Here is a 19,884-nt window from a genome sequence, read left to right on the forward strand (position 1 = left end):
ACACATTCCCCACATCCATGTGTACACATGTATGCATACACCACCACCACCACCACCACCAAAAAAGATTTGTGTGTGTGTGTGTGTGTGTGTGTGTGTGTGTGTGTGTGTCTGTGCATGTATGCGTATGTGCGTGCGCACGTGCATACGTACCTGTGTGTGTGTGTGTGTGTGTGTGTGTGTGTGTGTGTGTGTGTGTGTGCTGGCGCGCGCCTGTGCTGGGCAGTGTTGTATCCCTGAGCTTCATCCCCAGTTCCACCCCGTCGTTTGTTACACCAATGGCTGCCATGACAGGAGGACACTGACATGAACTGGAGGTCACTGAGTTCACCTCTCTGTTTCCATTCCAGTTGGGACATGGCCAGACTTCACTGTGTCTACCACACCATGGTCTGATCTGTGGGATTCTCCCAAACTCAGGCACCCGAGGGACCGTGACCACTGCAGAGTTGGGTACTGATGGCCAGTGGTCATTTTTATCTCCATATTCCTCAGTTTTAAGATAATGTCAGTTATAAATTCCATCATTCAGCTAGGTGCTGTGGAATATACCTCCAGTCTGGCTATTCTAGAGGCTAAGGAGGGAAGATTGCTGGAACCTGTGTTTAAGCCTAGTCCACTCAATATAAAGAATTCAACATTGATCTTACCATAGCTTTCCCTGAGGGAAAGGAACAGTGCTTCATGAATTACACCGACTAGTTTTTAGATTTTCTGATTTTGGAAATATTGAAATGTAGAAAAATTACATCTTAGAATTAAGGAACCTGAGCCTTAGTTACAGTCAAGAGTAATGTATCTTTTAAAACTGTGGCACGGTGACACATGCCTGTAATCCCAGGTTTGAGAGGTTAAGATCAGAAGTTGAAGATCAACTTGGGCAACCTAGCCAGCCCCTGCCTCAGGATAAAAGCAATAAAATAAGGGGTAGGGATCTGGCTTAGTAAGTAGGAGAGCTCTTGCCTGGTATGAGTAATGCCTGGGCTTAACTCCCAGAACTGAGAAAATGAAAATAGGCTTTACAAAGTTACTTTCAGGGCTCGAGTGATTGTTCAGTACTTAAGAGCATTTGATGTTCGTCCAGTCGACCTGAGCTCAGTTCCCAGCACCACATCAGGCAGTTCACAACCGCCTACAACGCCAGGTCCAGGGAGTACAACGTTCTTTTCTGGCTCCTGCAAAGAGCCCTGTATGAGAGAGAGCGCATACACACATGCGCACACACACAGACACATAAAATTTAAAAAGATAGTTACTGTCTTAGAAAATTAAAAGTAAATGGTTTAGTGAATCTGTTCTTACATTCAGTGAATATTAATTTCAGGGACATAACTGGTGTTCTCAGAATAAACTAATCATTTGTGACCCTGGGAAGTAGGATGTGAATTGAGAATGGGGTTAGTTGTTCTTACTAGAAACTGGAGTATCTGAATTAAAGCACATGCTTTAGAGAGCAGTAGAAGATCTCTAATTCCAAAGGGGGGAATTTTAAAGGAATAACAACCTAGTTTGCTTTCAATTGCTGCGATAAAGACCATGACCAAAAACAACTTGGGGAGCAAAGGGCTTGTATGTCCCAGGTCACAGTTCATGGCTGATCACGTTTGGGCAGAAACTCAAGCAGGAACTTGAAGACAGGGACTGAAGCAGAGGCCATGGAGGAACACTGCTTACTGGCTTGCTCTCTGCGGCTAGCTAGCTCAGTTTGCTTTCTTTGAAAACCCAGGATCGCCTGCCCAGAGGTGGCTCTGCCCACCATAGGTTGGGCTCTCCCACGTTAATCATTAACCAAGAAAATGCTCCACAGACTTCCATACAGGCCAATCTTATGGAGGCATTTTCTCAACTGGGGTTAATCTCTTCCAAGGTGACCCTAGGTTGTGGCCAGTTGACAAAAAGACTAACCAGCACAATAATACAGGTAAATTTCATTCTTATATTACAAAATATGCTAGAGTCGGTGAGATGGCTTAGGAGATAACGATGCTTGCTGCCTAGTGTAGCACGAATCCTAATTGGTCTTAATAATAAAAACTCAGAGCCAGATATTGGGGTAAATGCTGAAAGATCAGTAAAGGAACCAGTCACTAGACAGACTTCTTACTTCTACTGAATCCTCAGCCCGAAAGGAAGAGAGCCTGTCTCCACCTGCCTTATATTCCTGTCTCCACCTCCCGAGTGCTGGGATTAAAGGTGTGTGCCACCACTCCCTGGCCTCTAGGGTTAACTAGTGGCTGGCTCTGAGCTCTGGTCTTCAGGCAAGCTTTATTTGTTAGAGTACAAACGAAATATTGGCACAGCCTAGCCTGAGTTTGATAGTTGGAGCCCAAATGGTGGAAGGAGAGAACCAACCCTTTCCAGTCGCTCTCTGACCTCCACACCCCTATCCACAGGTATACTCACACGAAAGAGTAACACTTAAAAAAGCATTCGGATGCTTGTATTAATAGGAGTTATTGAAATCCAGAGTCACTTTATACCCCCTACCGCCTTTCCTGCTTGAATTGTCTTATGGGATTGTCAGGGTTGACTCTAAGGCCGTTGTCTTTGGTGAAGTCTTCCTTGAGCCCCGGGTACTAAGCAATGCCTCTCTGCATCCCTGCACCACACCAGATGTGCTTAGACTTCGCTTAGACTCTGTTTGCAGATTTTATTTCTCTCTCTGGAAGATTTAGGCTTCCAACATCAGTGCCCATTTTCTCTGCTCTTTTGTCTCATGTACCTTGTAGGTGCTCAGGAGAATTTGGGCAGGAGAACCTGGTTTTAGAGGCGTTGAGATGGCAGACATAACTGAGATGGGCGTGGGGTTTGCTTTTGTCTTCTTCGAAAGAGTGAAAAAGAGAAAAGGGACTTAGAAGGCAACCCTAGGAGGGATGTAGAGTCCACACAGGGGCTGTTTGTCATGGCCCAGTGGCGGCTGTGCTGGGAGGGCACTGAGGCCTTGAACTTCATAACAATGCCAACAGCTGTACTTTGGGCGTAAAAGAGCAAAACCAAAAACCTTTTGTTGGTGCCTGGCCCCTTCAGTGTAATGTAGAAAAATCAAATATGAAAAACAGCCTACGAAGGGTCCTGATTTGCTGCCCCCTCCTTACCATGTTCTCTGTCCTCTCCTATGGAGCTAGAGAGTGGCAGCACATTTCTATCTATCTATCTATCTATCTATCTATCTATCTATCTATCTATCTATCTATCTATTTATCTACCTACCTACCTACCTACCTACCTACCTATCTATCTATCTATCTATCTATCTATCTATCTATCTATCTGTCTATCTATTTCTCTGAGTGTGTGAATATGCACTTTTAAAAATAATTTTTTTCTAAAGATTTATTTATTTATTATGCAATATTCTGCCTGCATGTATGCCTGTATGCCAGAAGAGTGCATCAGAACTCATTATAGATGGTTGTGAGCCATCATGTGGTTGCTGGGAATTGAACTCAGGCCCTCTGGAAGAGCAGCCAGTGCTCTTAACCTCTGAGCCATCTCTCCAGCCCCAATCATTTTTTAAGATATATACTTAAGGGAATTTAATCCTTCCATGTGTTAGAATAATTTGATGTACTTGCTTAGCTCTGTATGAACTAGAAACTAAAAGCAGAAGTCTCTTGCCTCCTTGAGTTTGACCAGAGATTCCTACCTGCATCACATACGACCTCCATTCACGAGAAGCTAGCATACAGAATAATACTTTTTCCTGCTAGTCAGTACACATAAATACCAACTTAGTGAATGGAAATGCCATGTAATAGAACACTTTCTGCCTCAGATCCTTAACCATGTTCCACAAGAGGCTAACACACTTAGAGTTGCATGGGTAAGGAACACTTCTACCAAATGCAAAGGAAAAATCCAATTTCACTTATTTGATGTAATTTTAATTGGAGCATTAAGACACGGGTTAAATTACTTGAGGGTTAGCTAAGAAGGTCATTGCAATAAAGTGTAGATAAGGTCACTGCTGTTTGATTTCAGGCATTTTCAGTATAAATGTTAACTCAGCAAGATTGAGGAAAATAGCACCAGAGTGATTGAGAAGATCTCAGAACTCTGGGAGGTGGCTTTTAGCCCCTTAGAAAGTTCCGGGACTCTTAGTTTTCACTTTCTTGTTACTCTGTAAACGAGCAGAGCTCTAATGTTAGATGTGCATTCTGAGGAACTAAGCCTCTCGTTGGACATGGATTTGCATGCCGGCATTCCCAGCCACTCCGGGAAACCAAGGCTGGATTGGGAGTTCGAAGCCTGCCTGAGTAACATGATGAGACCCCCCGCTTTTGGAGGCAAAGAGAAACAGCCTGCGGAGATGGGCCTGTTTCTTTATCTGCAAATGGGGTTAATAAGGCTGCACAAACATCCTACATGCTTATTGAGGGCAAAAGGAAACACTGCTGCCTAGTCACTTATCAGTAACTGCGTGCCCCAGGTGAAGACAGAAGTTAAAAGTATCTCTCAAACTACAATCCCAAGAAAGCCAGTTACAACTCCCTTAATATTTCAGTTAGATCCTTTTATAAGTAGAAATATGAAACATGCTAAAGCTACCCCGCACCCCAAAACATATTTGGAAATGTTTAGTGATCTGTACCTTTTCAGAAATAGGAGAATCGATGTCTATAAAAATGGAATTCTTCAGGATGGCTTTACCATATCTAAAAAAATGTCCTATGGTTGGACATTTGGTTTGCATTTTTCACTATTTTAGCAACCCTCTGTTGACGTTTTCTTATCAAATCTAGAACTTCCTTAGGGTAAATAAATGTATCATTTTTTTTCACTTTTTAAAATTTATTTTTCTGTTATCAGCTTGATACAGTATAAATTCTTATCCTAATTGTAAAATGTTTCATTGAGGCTTTCCCAGTAATTGAGTAAAACCAAAACTTATTACAAGCCACAGTCATCCTAGGGTTCCCCTGCTATATAGCCTCCCTGGTTCTGTGGGTTGCAGTCTGATTGTTCTTTGCTTTATATCTAGTATCCACTTATGAGTGAGTACATACCATGTTTGTCCTTCTGAGTCTCAGTTACCTCACTCAGGATGATTTTTTTCTAGTTCCATCCATTTGCCTGCAAATTTCATGCTGTCATTGTTTTTCTCTGCTGAGTAGTACTCCATTTTGTATATGTACCACATTTTCTTAATCCATTCTTCAGTTGACGGGCATCTAGGTTGTTTCCAGGTTCTGGCTATTACAAATAGTGCTGCAATGAACATAGTTGAGCATATATCTTTGTGGTATGATTGAGCATTCCTTGGGTATATGCCCGAGTGGTATAGCTGGGTCTTGAGGTAGATCAATTTCCAATTTTCTGAGAAACCGCCATACTGATTTCCACACTGGTTGTACAAGTTTGCATTCCCACCAACAGTGCAGGAGTGTTCCCTTTGCTCTGCATCCTCTCCAACATTGACTGTCATTAGTGTTTTTGATCTCAGCCATTCTGACAGGTGTAAGGTGGTATCTCAGGGTCGTTTTGATTTGCATTTCTCTGATGATTAAGGATGTTGAGCATTTCTTTAAATGTCTTTCAGCCATTTGTGATTCTTCTTTTGAGAATTCTCTATTTAGCTCTTCAGCCCACTTTTTAATTGGATTGTTCAGTATTTTGATGTCTAGTTTCTTGAGTTCTTTATATACTTTGGAGATCAGTCCTCTGTCAGATGTGGGGTTGGTGAAGGTCTTTTCCCGTTCTGTAGGCTGTCTTTTTGTCTTATTGACCATGTCTCTTGCCCTACAAAAGCTTCTCAGTTTCAAGAGGTCCCATTGATTAATTGTTGTGCTCAGTGTCTGTGCTGCTGGTGTTATATTTAGGAAGTGATCTCCGGTGCCAATGCGTTCAAGAGTAAATGTGTCCTTTTAATAATTACCATATATTGCTGATTATGCAGTGTGCTATTTATGTTTCATATGTAACAATAACCACATTGGTAAGTGGGGTGCATGTTTCCTATAAATGCAAATACTTCTTATAAATGCAAATACTATGGTTCTAGAGCTCTTACTAGAACTTCAAACTGGATCACATTAAGTTAGCTCTGAATTTCTTTCCAAAAACAGCAAGTGAAGTAGTGGGGAGACAGTGTAAAAAAAAAAAAAGCACTACAGATGATAAAATGTAGACTCATTCTGCTAAGAAGGGTGCTCTCCCATCTTGCAGAATGGGCTTTATACTTATACTTAAAACTGCTCCTCAGAGCAGTTGTAATCAACATACTGACTATTGAGGTTGTCTGGGCAGTGTCTATCCACATTCACTCACATAATGACTGCATAGATAGCTGTAGAATAAATCCTGATTCATCTTTTTTTTTTAAATTTATTTATTTTATTTCATGTGTATTGGTGTTTTGCCTGCATGTATTTCTATGCAAGAGTGTCAGATCCCCTGAAATTGGAGTTACAGACAGTCATGAGCCGCCATGTGAGTGCTGAGAATTGAACCCAGGTCCTCTGGAAGAGCAGTCAGTGCTCTTAACCGCTAAGGCATCATCTCTCCAGCCCCATATCCTGGTTCCTGTTAACCGTGGTGGATTTGCTACAAGTTGTGAAGTGCCCATTTAAAAAGTGTGAGAAATCAAACTATTATTTGTCCCGTGTCATGGAGGGTGTAAGCGCTTTAACATTTGGCTGTAAATCGTAATCACTTAGTGCTTTTTAAAAAATGGTTAACTCTCTTTTAATTTGCTAAAATGCTGCCTGATAGGGAGGGTTTTTTTGTTTGTTTGTTCCAGTTTTTTTGTTTTGTTTTCCCTCTCTCTCTCCAATTCTGTTCTGTAGCCCGGGCTGAAAACTATCAAGAGGGTGTCAAAGGAGGTTCCAGGAGTATGTGGATCGGGAGTATTGATCAGAGCACAAACCTGTGACAATCCCTTCCTCCACAGCAGAGAATTTCTGAGCACACGGAAAAGATCCAGAAGGGTTCCCATAGATCTGCACGTAAGCACTGAGAGTTGCTCTCGGTGCTTGCTAGGTACCGGGTTAGCAGAAGTAGCGGACCCCCGGGAACCTCAGAGCGCGCTCCGCCCTAGCCACGCCCTAGCCGCGCCCTAGCCACGCTCCTCGCACCTCTAGCCGCGCCCATCCCTGCTCTAGCCCCGCCCATCCCAGCTCTAGCCAGGGCCAACTTGGTCTGTGGCACTGGCCCGCCCCGCCCATACAACCCCGCCCTCCATCAAGCCCCGCCCAAGTCTGCCGCCATCCGCTCGCCCCGCCCCGCCGGCGCCCCGCCCCCGAGCCACTCACTTCCTCTCGCGAGGACGTCCAGGCGTCGGCGCCGCCGGAAGCTTCCTCCGAGCGCGGAGGGCGGAGGGAGAGGGCGGGGAAGGCCGCTGGCTAGGCGTAGGCCGAGTTGGTGACTCTGGCAGGTATCGCTGCAGGCAGGGCTCTGCGCCAAGACTAGTGGCCGGGTGCTCCGGCGGCCTTCACCTGAACGTTGTTGCAGGGCAGTCCCCATGCTGCGCTTTCCGACCTGTTTCCCATCCTTCCGGGTGGTGGGAGAGAAGCAGCTGCCCCAGGAGATTGTTTTCCTGGTCTGGTCACCCAAGCGGGACCTCATTGCTTTGGCCAACACTACAGGCGAGGTAAGTGAGCCGGCAAGGAGTCCGTCATGCCTCGAGCCTCAGTTTCCCCTTTTGCAGACATGGCGCATCACCTGTCTACCCTGCTCCTACATCTCATCGTGGCAGTTGTCTTTAAGTGAAAGTGTGAAGGACCGTATCTGCCAAACGTGGTTTATATTTCCATTTCCTGTGTGGCAAGCACAAATGCCCGCAAAAGTTCTGCACACCCAGGTCTCCATGGATTGATGGAGATCAATTTGGCCAGGGTTGCAACCTCTGAGCAGACCCACAGACTCCACCCAGAGTTGACGCAGATTAGCAGGAGAATGAAGAGGAGCTCAAGTCCAACTGGAAATGTGTGTGTGAAGTTGCTACGGAGGATGTTTGATGATTTAAATCCTTGTATTCTGGGTTTTTACATCTTGGTTACATCTAGCTATTTAAAAGATCATGAAGTTTAAAGGCCCATGCCTCACAGGATTCCTGACAGAATGGGTATGAACATTGTCAATTCGCATTTCTAACATTAGAAATGTGAACGTGAATTATCGAGTATAACCGAAGCACACCCAACTTTCTGTTGAGAATTACTATTTATTTACCTGACAGCCATCTTGAATGGAAACCTTCACCTACGCCCCTCTTTCCTCCTCAACCTTTTGTCAGTTTCCCTGACAGCAGCCAGGTAATTGGTGTGTGTGCAGCCAAGTATGGAAAACTAGATGTTCAGGAAATCCTAGTATCCAGGGAAACTTAGTGTACCAAATTGCATTATCACGCTGTCTGCCATGACTCTGCCTCTAAGATCCACAGCTAGAAAGTGGCATAGTTAAAAGCCTGGGCTAAGATTGTGATCATGTCACAGCTCCCTTTTGGTGCTGTTTGTGTTGTTTCTTTTGTTGTTGTCTTAGACAATCTTCTTGACCTTCTCTAAAAAGTGAATCTTAAAGGGGCTGGAGAAAAGCTCGTGGTATTCTTGTAGATGACCTGGGTTCGGTTCATAGCACCCATATGGCGGCTCGCAACTGTCTGTAACTCCAGTTCCAAGGAGATCTGATGTTCTCCTCTGGCCTCCTAAGGCTCCGACTGCCCAAATGTGGTACAAATACATTCATGTAGGCAAAATATTCATACAAGTACTTAAAAAAAGATATGAAAATGTTTAGGGTACAGAGCTACGTTCGGCCTTCGCAGTTTACCCATTTCTTTGAAAATATCTTATATTCATTCAGACACTGTTCTCTTTTGTTTTTTGGCTAGCTAAATACTCAAAAGTAGTAGTTCAAAAAATTGGTTCTGTGGCTCTAGGTTCATTTTATTCCTGAAAATGAGTTTGCAAGTTTCTGCTATTACATCTTTTTGTCTTAGGTTTTACTTCATCGACTTGCAAGTTTTCATCGAGTTTGGAGTTTTCCGCCAAATGAAAATACAGGAAAAGAAGTGACCTGTTTGGCCTGGAGACCAGATGGCAAACGTAATGATAATGCTATAAACATATTCTTCATTTTCATAAAGTGTACTCTAGAAGGAAGCCTGTTTTTTAGAAGAAAATTGTTCTTGGTATATTTTAGTTATGATTTTGTTTGTGTTATATAGTCTTGTTGTATAGCCCTGACTGTCCTGGGACTAGAACTTACAGAGATCCACCTGCCTCAGCCTCTGAAGTGCCGGGATTAAAGATGGGTTACCATACCTGACCTTATATTAGAATTATAAATACTAGTTTGAGATTTTTTTTTTCTTTTTAGAATGTTTAAATTTTTTTTCATGGAAGTCTGTTGTTGGCAAAGATGACTCTTTAATGAACCCTGGCTTTGTGGCAGATAGACTCAAAGTCTAACACATTTATAGAGTTCTTGGCTTATGTTTTCTGTGCTCTTTCATCCTACATCATTTGATCCAAGTACCACACACTAGTCCATACAGCTTCATCATAGCCTTTTCTCCACCTGATTCATTTATCACTGAATGTGAGGCTCATAAACACTCTGTATGCAAGTGACTTGCCACACCTGAGGGCCATCCACTGTGACTCTGATCATTCAGTGTGTGTGTGTGTGTGTGTGTGTGTGTGTGTGTGTGTGTGTGTGTGTGTGTGTTGTTTGTTCTACATTGAGAGTTGCTTGAGCTGTTGTTCAGTGTCAGAATAGTGAAATGCTGTGAGCTGCATCCTGAAGTTCATCGGGATGTCCAGCCTATGGTCTGTAGGCTACATAGGGTTGTGGATAACAATGAATGTAACCCAACAGAAAATTGTTAACATGCTCAAGACATTTTTCACAAATGGGATTGCACAGTTCTCCAGTGTGAACTGTGTAGATGACAACATTGTATTACCATGTCAAAAGGTTGAACAAGCCTGAAGGTACTTGTAAAAAAAGTAGATTGCCTTTGTAAAATGAATATGTCCTCTGGCTTATTTTTTTCTAGATTAATAGAAGTAAGTACTTAAAACTTCTTTAAAAGCATATCACCTAGCCATAACTGTTTTGGTGAACCACTTTGGCAACACTCCTTGATAAAACATGTATGTAGAAATCTATATGTGTACTTTGATCAGAATTCATTTGATACATACTATTTCAATAGGTTTTGTTCAGGCTCAATAGAAACAGATGTGCCATGTTCAATGACCACACACTAACCCACTGTACAGTGTAATTTACATCTTTTGACCCTGATGCTTATCTTACTGTCAGTTTTCAGCTTTTATAGGCAGTGGATAAGTAGTCTGAACATGTGGGAGAACTTTGTCTGATTAACTCCTTAGATTAATTCCTAAATATAGAATTTCCAGGGGGCTGGAGAGATGACTCAGTGGTTAAGAGCACTGACTGCTTTTCCAGAGGTCCCTGGTTCAATTCCCAGCACCCACATGGCAGCTCACAACTGTATGTAACTCTAGTTCCCTGGGAACCCAATACCCATGGCAAAATACCAATGCACATAAAATAAAATAAAAAAATAGAAAGAATGTTCAGGAATGCTTTAAAAATCCCATACTCATTCTCTACTCCTTTTCTTAGAAGATGAATAAAGTGTATAAAGCCAGAGGAATGTGGCTCTGTGCAGGTCATAGTGTTTGCCATCAGGCCTCAGAAGCTCAGTTTGACCTCCAGCACCCACACGGTGAGAGAAGAGAAATGACTCCCATACGTTGTCCTTTGACCTCCACACATGTGAACACATTTGTACCCATAAGCCCTCACAAATAAGAAAATAAATGTAATAGAGGAATTTGTCCCCAAACCCCAAAATAGGGTTAAACTCAGAGCCTCCCACATGCTAGGCACTTTATTACTAGTCCATAACTCTAACCCTGAAATTAGAGGTTTGCTTGTTGGGTTTTTTTTTTTAGATACAGTTTCACTTTGTAGTCTAGGCTGGCCTTGAACTCATGACAATCTTCCTCCTACCCCAAGGTGTTAGGATTACAGGCCTGAGCCACCACACCTGACTTAGGAAAAAAAAAATTTTTTTTTAAAGCAACATTTTGAGGACTTTATTATTCATCTAAAAGTATAGGATCTCCAGGAAAAAAAAATCATTAAAGCCAAATATGTATTAAAATGTGTGCCATATAAACAGAATTTCATGTTTTTGTTAAAAAGTGATCATTTCAAGGGTTTTTAACTTTTTGAGAGTGGTGGCGGAACCCTGCCTGGTGGGGTAGGCCTGGAGTCCCAGCTGTTTGGAATGCTGAGGCAAGAGAAGCACTGACTTGAGTGTTTGAGGATAGCCTTGGCAACTTAGTGAGACCCTTTCTCAAAATAAAAGGTAAAAGTGGCTGGATTTAAAGGACATCTGAGGCGTTTCCATTTGCTAGCTATCACAGATAAAGCTACTATTAATATTCATGTTGAAAGAGACAAGGCTGGGGATATAGCTTAGTAGTAGAATGTGTGAGAGACCCTCGGTTCAGTTACCAGTACAGCAACAAACAAAACAAAACCATTAAAGGGGGAGGGGAGAAAGCAGGCCAGTCTAGCCCCTCCCCAGGCAAAGTGGCTTGTAGGAGTGTGAGGTGAAGCTCACTCTCTGCTTTGAAGCTCTGAAATTGTGTGTGTTAGGAAGATAATGACTTACATAGAGGAACTGCCCAGATAATTCAGCCGAAGTCAGAGAACACAGGTTCCTGGCAGCTGGTCATCTTGCTTCTTAACATGAGATGGAATAAAGAGAATAAAAGACTTCAAAAAAGCCAGCAAATGGAACCACTTTCTGTCTTGTAGGCTTGTGAATGGGGGTGAGGGGATGCAATATATCTCTTGTTAATAAAGATAAATTTCCTGGGACCTGTTAGATATTTTCTCATTGAAAGACGGTCCCAGTCTAGAGACTTTGTTGTGTAAGTTAATAAGTAGAATATGTGGGAAGATAGTAGACAGGTCATGTAGTTGGAACACTTGACAATAAGCTTAAGTAATCAGCATAACTATATGCAAAGATCTCTTTAGTCTTTAAAATATTACCTAAACTAATAGATAGTCCCATGAAAGTCTTACCAACATGCTGTGGGATGGTCTGTATGTCAAATGTGTTGCTTATTGGTCAATAAATAAATCACTGATTGGCCAGTGGCCAGGCAGGAAGTATAGGCGGGACAAGGAGGAGAATAAAGCTGGGAAGTGGAAGGCTGAGTCAGAGAGACACTGCCAGCCGCCACGATGACAAACAGCCACGTGGCAAGGTATAGATTAATAGAAATGGATTAATTTAAGCTGTAAGAACAGTTAGCAAGAAGCCTGCCACGGCCATACAGTTTGTAAGCAATATAAGTCTCTGTGTTTACTTGGTTGGGTCTGAGTGACTGTGGGACTGGCGGGTGAGAGAGATTTGTCCTGACTGTGGGCCAGGCAGGAAAACTCTAGCTACACCAACATGGCTGTTTAAACAGGAGCTGAACAAAGACAACAATAGAAATGTTAATGTGGACAGGAGAAAGCCCTGGAGGCCTCAACTCTGCATAAAGAACACAGGCAACTAAGAAATGGGAGAACAGGAGAAATGGTCTTCCCCAGGGAAGAGCATACAATTGTTTATCCAGTACCAAATGGTCAGCCCTGAAAACATACATACAAGTGACATTATACAGACTGAGCAGGTTGTACATGTATTTAGGAATATGTATGCATGTATGTGTATATGTGTAACAATTAAAAAAAAGAGGCCGTGATTTGGAAGCGAGCAAGGAGGAGTGTATGGGATGGTTTGGAGGAAAGGGAAGAGGCAATGATCTAATTGTATTATAGTCTCAGAAAATAAAAGCGAAGCTAAAAACGATTTTAATTTCATTGACTTAGGTGTGTGGGGTGCCTGTGCCGTGGCACCTGTGTTGAAACAGGACAGCTTGTAGGAGTCAGTTCCATTCTTCCACCCTGTGGGGCCCAGGACTAAACCCAGGTAGTCAGGTTAGTGACGAGGGGTTTTACCTGCTGAGCCATCTTGCTGGCCCTCAAAAAAGAACTTTTAGGCTATTAGAATGTGTTTGAAACATTAAAATTGGACAATAAGTGAAATGCCCATTTACTTTTCTGAAATGTCATGCTAATTTATTCTGGTTATTTTCTTTTTCTATTTCTTTTTAGTTTTGGCCTTTGCTCTCGCTGATACCAAGAAAATTATTTTGTGTGATGTAGAAAAGCCTGAAAGCTTACACTCTTTCTCTGTGGAGGCTCCAGTTTCTTGCATGCATTGGATGGAAGTGACCGTGGAAAGCAGGTAGAATACAATGGGGGAAGAGTTGGGAAGTTTTCAGAGCTTGTTCTCATGTTATTTCTGAGACATGTCCTTCCTGTGTGCCTAGGCCGCCCTCGAACTTGAGATCCTCCTGCCTCTCAGCCTCTCATGTGTTGGGGGATTGTGGACATTTTACAGGTACTGCCCGCTGAAATTCTCATTGTTTAGAATGGAAATGACCGTCAGTGCTGTGAGTGTGCATACACTGCAGTTTTTAGTTTAAATTATCTGGACGAGGGTTGCAGTTTTTATTACTTTGATTTATCTGAGTGCCGTTTGTTTTGTGAGGAGCTTTGTCCTGTGGTAACGGACATTCTTAGGGCATGAACAGTGCTCAGTGGAGCAGACAGCCTGATAGTTCTCTGTGTCCTTGGCCCAGTCTTTCCCTTGTTCCCTGGAACAATTTTCCATAGTTTGTGTAGACAAGGGAATGCCTGGGTTATAGTGAGGAAGGGCCAAGGCATCAGTGACACTGGCTCATGTTAGGGACAGAAGGGTTTTTGAAAATGTGAGTTTCTATTTCCCAATAGTTCTTTTTTTTTTCTCCTAATTTTCACTAAATTACTATCAAAATGAAGTTATAAATCCTGAATTTTAATTGGCAACTGTAGATGAATTGCTAAATGGTCTTACTAATAAAAAACTCAGCCAGAAATTGGGGTTAAAGCCTGAGAGAGATTAGAGGAATAGAAAAAGCCACAGTGAACCTCACCTCACCAACTCTGCAGCTTCCAAAAGTGGGCTACTTCCTGTCTACCCACACCTATATGTCTTTCTGTTCTGTTCTCTCATTTGCTGTCTCAACCCAGCTACATCACTTTCTCTTCCTGCCCAGCTCTGTTACTTTCTGTCTGTCTGTACAGACCTCTATGGTTAGTGCTGGGATTAAAGGCATGTGTCACCACGCTTGGCTCTGTTCCCCAGTGTGGTCTTGAACTCACAGAGATTCAGACAGATCCCTGCCTCCCAAGTGATAGGATTAAAGGCATGTGCTACCATTGCCTGACTATGTTTACTATATATAGTGGCTGGCTTTTTCCTCTGATCCTCAGTTAAATTTTATTGGGGAACACAGATAAAATATTACTGCAGGCAGCCTTCTTAAGTGGGACATAAAAGAAGCAGGTGAAAAGGCTTTAGCCTGAGGTTTGAAATTCATTAAAGATAAGCCAGAGTGACTAACCCATCTTCAAATACTCAAGGATTACAAATAGTTATATGAGTTTCTAGAAGTCGAGAGAAACAGAACATGTCATGTGATTTGTGTCCCAGCCCAGGTACCTGCTACTTAACCAGTGCTTCTCTAAAGGGAAATTTTACACTGTGAGTTCCAGGGTGAAAAACATGATTTCCAGGTCACTACTTCTTTACTTTTTCAACCATTTATTTCCAATTATATTTAGAGATAGAATTGAAAAAGAAAAGGCAATAGAGATATTCCTGAGCCATACATAGTGGTACACACCTATAATCCCAGCTGTGAAGAGTATTTCAGGAGTTGGAGAGGTGGCTCGGCAGTTAAGAACACTTGCTGCTCTTGCAGAAGACCTGGGTTTGGTTCCCGGCATCTACATAATGTCCCACAACCATCCATAACTCCAGTTCCATGGATCTGCTGCCCTCTTCTGACCTCCTCAGGCAGCAGGCACACAAGTGGTGTACACACATGCATGCGGGCAGAACACACATACACAAATATATCCAAAAAGAATGAAAAAAGATAGACTGTTCAGAATTAATGGCATAGTTTATATAACCACCAGACTGCCACATCCCCCAGTCTGCATAACCCATAGAACCTGTCATTAAATGATACAATAATCACAGTTGCTTTAAATTATTCTTAGTACTTTGTTTACTGTAGTTTCTTAGATCAAAATCAGAAATCATAAGTTCACAGTCTATCTGAACATTGAATGTATATAAATATGTTTCATATGCTGACAAAAATCATTTCTTGATATTCCTCTGTATGTACAGTGAGTAGGCCAGTTTGTCAGTTTGTTTTGAAAACAAAACAAGCCAGGTGGTGGCGGTGGTGGTGGTGCACTCCTTTAATCCCAGCACTCGGGAGGCAGAGGCAGGCGGATCTCTGTGAGTTCGAGGCCAGCCTGGTCTACAAAGCGAGTTCCAGGAAAGGCACAAAGCTACACAGGGAAACCCTGCTTCGAAACCCCCCCCCCCCCAAAAAAAAAAAAAAAAACCAAACCAAACTAAAACAAAAACCTTAATTCCCCCTTTCTCTTCTCATACGGGCTTACTAACAGGGTTTGTATGTATCTCTGTGGTAGAGTTACAAAACTAGGAATCTTTTTTTTATTGCATTTTTAATGGAAAGAGAAGCAGAATCTTTGCTGTTGTGTAATGCTTGACTCCCCTCCCCTTTAGTGTCTTAACATCATTTTATAATGCTGAGGATGAGTCCAACCTTCTTCTGCCTAAGCTGCCCACATTGCCGAAAAAGTATGTATCTGTTTTATTTCTTTGGAATGAACCTTGCCGTTTCTCTTCTGCTTTTAACATGGTACTAGTTTCCCATGCGCTTCTCAAGAGCATACCTTATCTCTGTTTTCTTCTAGTTACAGCAACACTTCAAAAATATTTAGGTAAGTATACCTTTCTTATTTTCAAACAAGGTGGTCTTTTATTATCTGAAAGATAATATTGAAGGGTGACCCAATTTATGTTTTTGTTTTAGTGAAGAAAATTCTGATGAAATTATTAAGCTCTTGGGAGATGTCAGGTAAATCTTACAGATATCCTCTTTGATTTCTTGAAGGTGATGTTTTGTATCTGTGGGAGTTTTCAGAACTTGAACAGCCGATTCTTCCTCATGTTACTTCACTGTTGACATTGAAATCTCTGAACAGCATACAGATTCAGTGTCTATTGTGTGGCCACTGATTTTTCTGAATTTTAGTAATGTTATAGTGTATTTTAAGAGGATAGAAGTACTGGGGTTTCTAGATTTAATTTGAATTTTCCCAGTTTTTAAAGCCTACAGAATGTATTTTCATCCCCTTCATGACAGAACTGAGGGCACTGTGCGTTAGCTGGCAGAAGGCTCATTTCATTACTGATGATGTAGAAACAAGGTGGGGCCATGTAATTTTACTGTAGACACAGTTTTTTTTAGGCTGTTGGAAGTCTGTTGTTCTTTTTGAAGGAAAAAAAAGTAGCAGGCCTTAGTAGTCGTGGGCTTGCTGTGGGTTCAGCTGTGTGCAGTGCAGCTGAGGTATAGCTGAGCAGTCCTGTCTGGTTAAGAAAGCAGCCGGCTCTGCTCTTGGTCGGGCCTCAGCATGCTGCGTTGTTCTCACTTAGGCTGAACATCCTTGTCCTTGGAGGAAGCTCTGGATTTATTGAGCTTTATGCTTATGGAATGTTCAAAATTGCCCGAGTAACAGGGGTAAGTTCTTCAAAATTTTCTGTTTCTCTTAGAAAACAGCAGCTGATTGCTTACAGAACAAGGAGAGAGCAGGTTGAGTTTGTTTGGTTGGTGGTGGTTTCAGCTTGAGTTCGTGTTGAAGTGTTGAGAGGTTAATTTTAGTAAGGTAGAAGTTAGTGCTCCTGTGTTTGTGGCAGCCAGCAGCTGCTGGTGGAACTGGTCAGGTTTTTCCTTTTACAGAATGATTGGTCCACTTGATTGTGATCGATTGGTTTTTAAGCCTGCAGTGGACAAGAGTTAAAGTGGGTGAAAGTTTGTGAAAGCAGTCATAAAAGCAGCCCTAAACTCAGTACAAGTCTCCCCATGTGGTGAAGTCTTCATTTTCTCCATAGCTCGTTCTTCTTACTCATGAAGGGAGAGGGTATCTCAGATTCTGTGGAATATGTTGGTTCTCCAGTATTTGGTGTAGATCCCTTCATGGGAGGAGGACAGATGGAGGGTGTTGGTGTGTCCTTGTGCCACTCCATAGATAGGAACCAGGCTTGTGCATTTCTACTTTTTAAAGTTGGTGTGAACTTTTGCTTCCATTGTAAGCAGATGCAGCCTGTCAGTAATGGCAAATGTATGGGGCATGGCGATAACTGTTTTTGCAGATTGCCGGTACTTGTCTTGCTCTGTGTTTATCAAGCGATTTGAAGTCTTTATCGGTGGTCACAGAGGTTTCCGACGGTGGCACAGCAGAAGTTTCATATTTTCAGGTGAGTATTAGAACCTTATAGCAGTAGCAGGTACATGGTTTATAGAGTTTTTTCCCCTGGTGCTAGTAATTGAACTCAGGGCCTCAGGTATGCAGAGCAGGCCCTCTGCCATTGAGCCACATTCCACCCCTCACAGGTAATTAATTACTCATCTCACTGGAGTCTAATAATCAGTAAAACATAAACGTCTGTTTAGGATTTCTAAATCTTGTATATTGAATGCCATTGTAATGAATATTATTCTTGCACACTGCAGTTTAGTTTTCATAGTTAAAACTGTTTTGATAGTCTGTTATGGCCTTACTAATTGGTTACTTGACCAGTTTAGCTTTATACTGAATAGTTTTTTAGGACTTTGTCTCTCCTAGTAATGAAAGCTTATATTTATTGTCACTTAGTATGTGATAGGCACTTAGTGCTTCAAACACAGCAATGTAATGGGTAGGTGCTGCTGTTGCTCTCCTTTGTAGATGAGACTCCAGGCACACAGGAATGTAGAGCTCACTCCATGTTGTCGAAGAATTGGAAAGTCAACCAGGCTTTCTGGTTCCAGCTGTGTTCTCAGCTAGCACATTGCCTCATGTGTCAAATGATCACTCAGGATAGGGGAAGATCTTTTTTAAACTGTGGCTTATGTCATAGACTAGGCTACTGACAGGGCTTCTATAGTTAGATTATAGCTTTGTTTTGTCAAGGAGTCTTCCCAAGTATTTCTTCTGAGCGGTCCCAGTGTTTTAACCTAAGTATGTCTGAACTCTCAGAAGTAGGACCAGAAGAATTTGAAGTGTGGTATTTGCAGTCCTTCCTACAGTCTCTGTTCAGAATATCAAAGAGCCTGGGACTGTAGCTGTTTGCATCTGCTCTTCTTTATGAGGCTGAGAAACTATTGATTAACAAGTTTGTATCTGAGCTCTAATAAAGTGATTTCCCCCATGAGGTTTGTGATAGAGTTCTTTTTTTGTTGTGGTTTTGAGATTAGATCTCATGTAGCCTAGGCTTATCTCTAACTCATTGCATATAGCTGAAGATGACCTTGACTTCCTCTTTCTCCTACTTATATCTCCCAAATGCTGTGATCACAGACACAATGGATAATGACAACCACATTAAAATATGACTCATACTACTGATAGTCATGTTTTAATCCATATCCTTTAGTTATTTTTACTTGCATTCAATTTCTACATTAATCTGTGGACATTTTAAATATTCTCATAATGGCGTTATAGGTTGTTGCATCTGTACCTACACAGAAGGGAGGGATGACTCAGAGCTGTGCCCCAGTTGGAAATCCCAGAGTAGTCACTTACTGGTTTCCAAAATATGTTGTGCTTACGGGGTAGGATTCTGATAAGTTTTCCGGTATACAGTTAGATACAGACCCTTCTCTAAGCTAAGGGCTTGTTTTTGAGCTGAGCAAGAATAATTTGTCTTCAAAACAAGCAAATGCTCCTGTGACTCTATTTATTGTTTTATTTTGTAGCTTGAAACCAATCTGCTATATTCCTTCTTACCCGAAGTGACTCGCATGGCCAGAAAGTTTACTCACATTTCAGCTCTTTTACAGGTATGCATCCATAGCCTGTTTTATGTTAAGCATTTTACTGGAAGCTTCTAACTTTCCATAAAGAAAAACCATCAAAAATGTATGTTGTAAAACTACCTGCAACAGGAGTACTATAGGCAAATCTCACAGTATTTGTTAAAGCAAAAGTAGAAATTTAATTGACAGTCTCCTGTCCAATCCTGTTAACTGCCTAAAAGAAAAGGGGAAAAATCTTATAAATCTTCTAAATTATTCATAATGAAAATGCAACTTAAAAAAATTTTTATAGATAAATTATTGTAGAAAAAGAGTTCATATGACTCAACTTTTGTTCATAGTAAATCCATCCTAAATTAGCTCATAGTTTTGTAGGTGAGCAGTTTGGGCTAGGCTGATCCAGAAGTTTCTATAGATCTGTACCTGGTGTAGCTCACTTTAAAGTGAGCTGGTCATGCAAACAGATGTGTGTTCCGAGGCTGGAATGCTTTGTCTCTTCTCTACATCCTCATCCTCTAGTACCTTGACCATGCTCATTCACGTGGTGATGGCTGCAGGAGTCTCAACGGTGTGAGTCTAAGGGTGCAGAGACTTTTGAGACTTGGGCTCAGTTGCGCTGTTTGTGATGTGTTCTGTTAGAACAAGACACAGGCCAGGCTAGACAGTGTATCCGGATGGAGCACATGCAAATCATTACTAATCTTTTGTTGGCTTTACTGCAGTTCTTATTTTGTTGGATGATAAAGATTCTAGAGGTTGGTATTTTCGTAGGGGACCTGTTGAGTAGCTGAACAAAGCAGCATGTGACAGCATGCATAAAATACAAAAAACACAAGGATACTTGTTTTCCAAAACACAAACTTGGGAATGTATTACTGTAAATTTGTAAGAA

General features: G+C 41.9%; 1 protein-coding gene across 1 annotated transcript in view; it reads left to right on the forward strand.

Moving 5' to 3' along the window:
- Positions 1–7,276: 7,276 nt before the first annotated feature.
- Anapc4 (anaphase promoting complex subunit 4) overlaps positions 7,277–19,884 on the forward strand; it is a 33,246-nt gene continuing 20,638 nt past the window's right edge. Inside the window, exons 1-9 of the mRNA XM_052734936.1 lie at positions 7,277–7,588; positions 8,936–9,041; positions 13,156–13,288; positions 15,695–15,769; positions 15,886–15,912; positions 16,005–16,049; positions 16,628–16,712; positions 17,345–17,449; positions 18,933–19,016. Of these exons, the coding sequence (XP_052590896.1) occupies positions 7,460–7,588; positions 8,936–9,041; positions 13,156–13,288; positions 15,695–15,769; positions 15,886–15,912; positions 16,005–16,049; positions 16,628–16,712; positions 17,345–17,449; positions 18,933–19,016 (789 nt within the window). The 5' untranslated portion in view covers positions 7,277–7,459. The remainder of the gene's footprint in view (positions 7,589–8,935; positions 9,042–13,155; positions 13,289–15,694; positions 15,770–15,885; positions 15,913–16,004; positions 16,050–16,627; positions 16,713–17,344; positions 17,450–18,932; positions 19,017–19,884) is intronic.

Source organism: Peromyscus californicus, unplaced genomic scaffold (assembly GCF_007827085.1).
Source record: "Peromyscus californicus insignis strain IS unplaced genomic scaffold, ASM782708v3 Scaffold_13__1_contigs__length_99412109, whole genome shotgun sequence".
NCBI classification, from domain to species: Eukaryota; Metazoa; Chordata; class Mammalia; order Rodentia; family Cricetidae; genus Peromyscus; species Peromyscus californicus.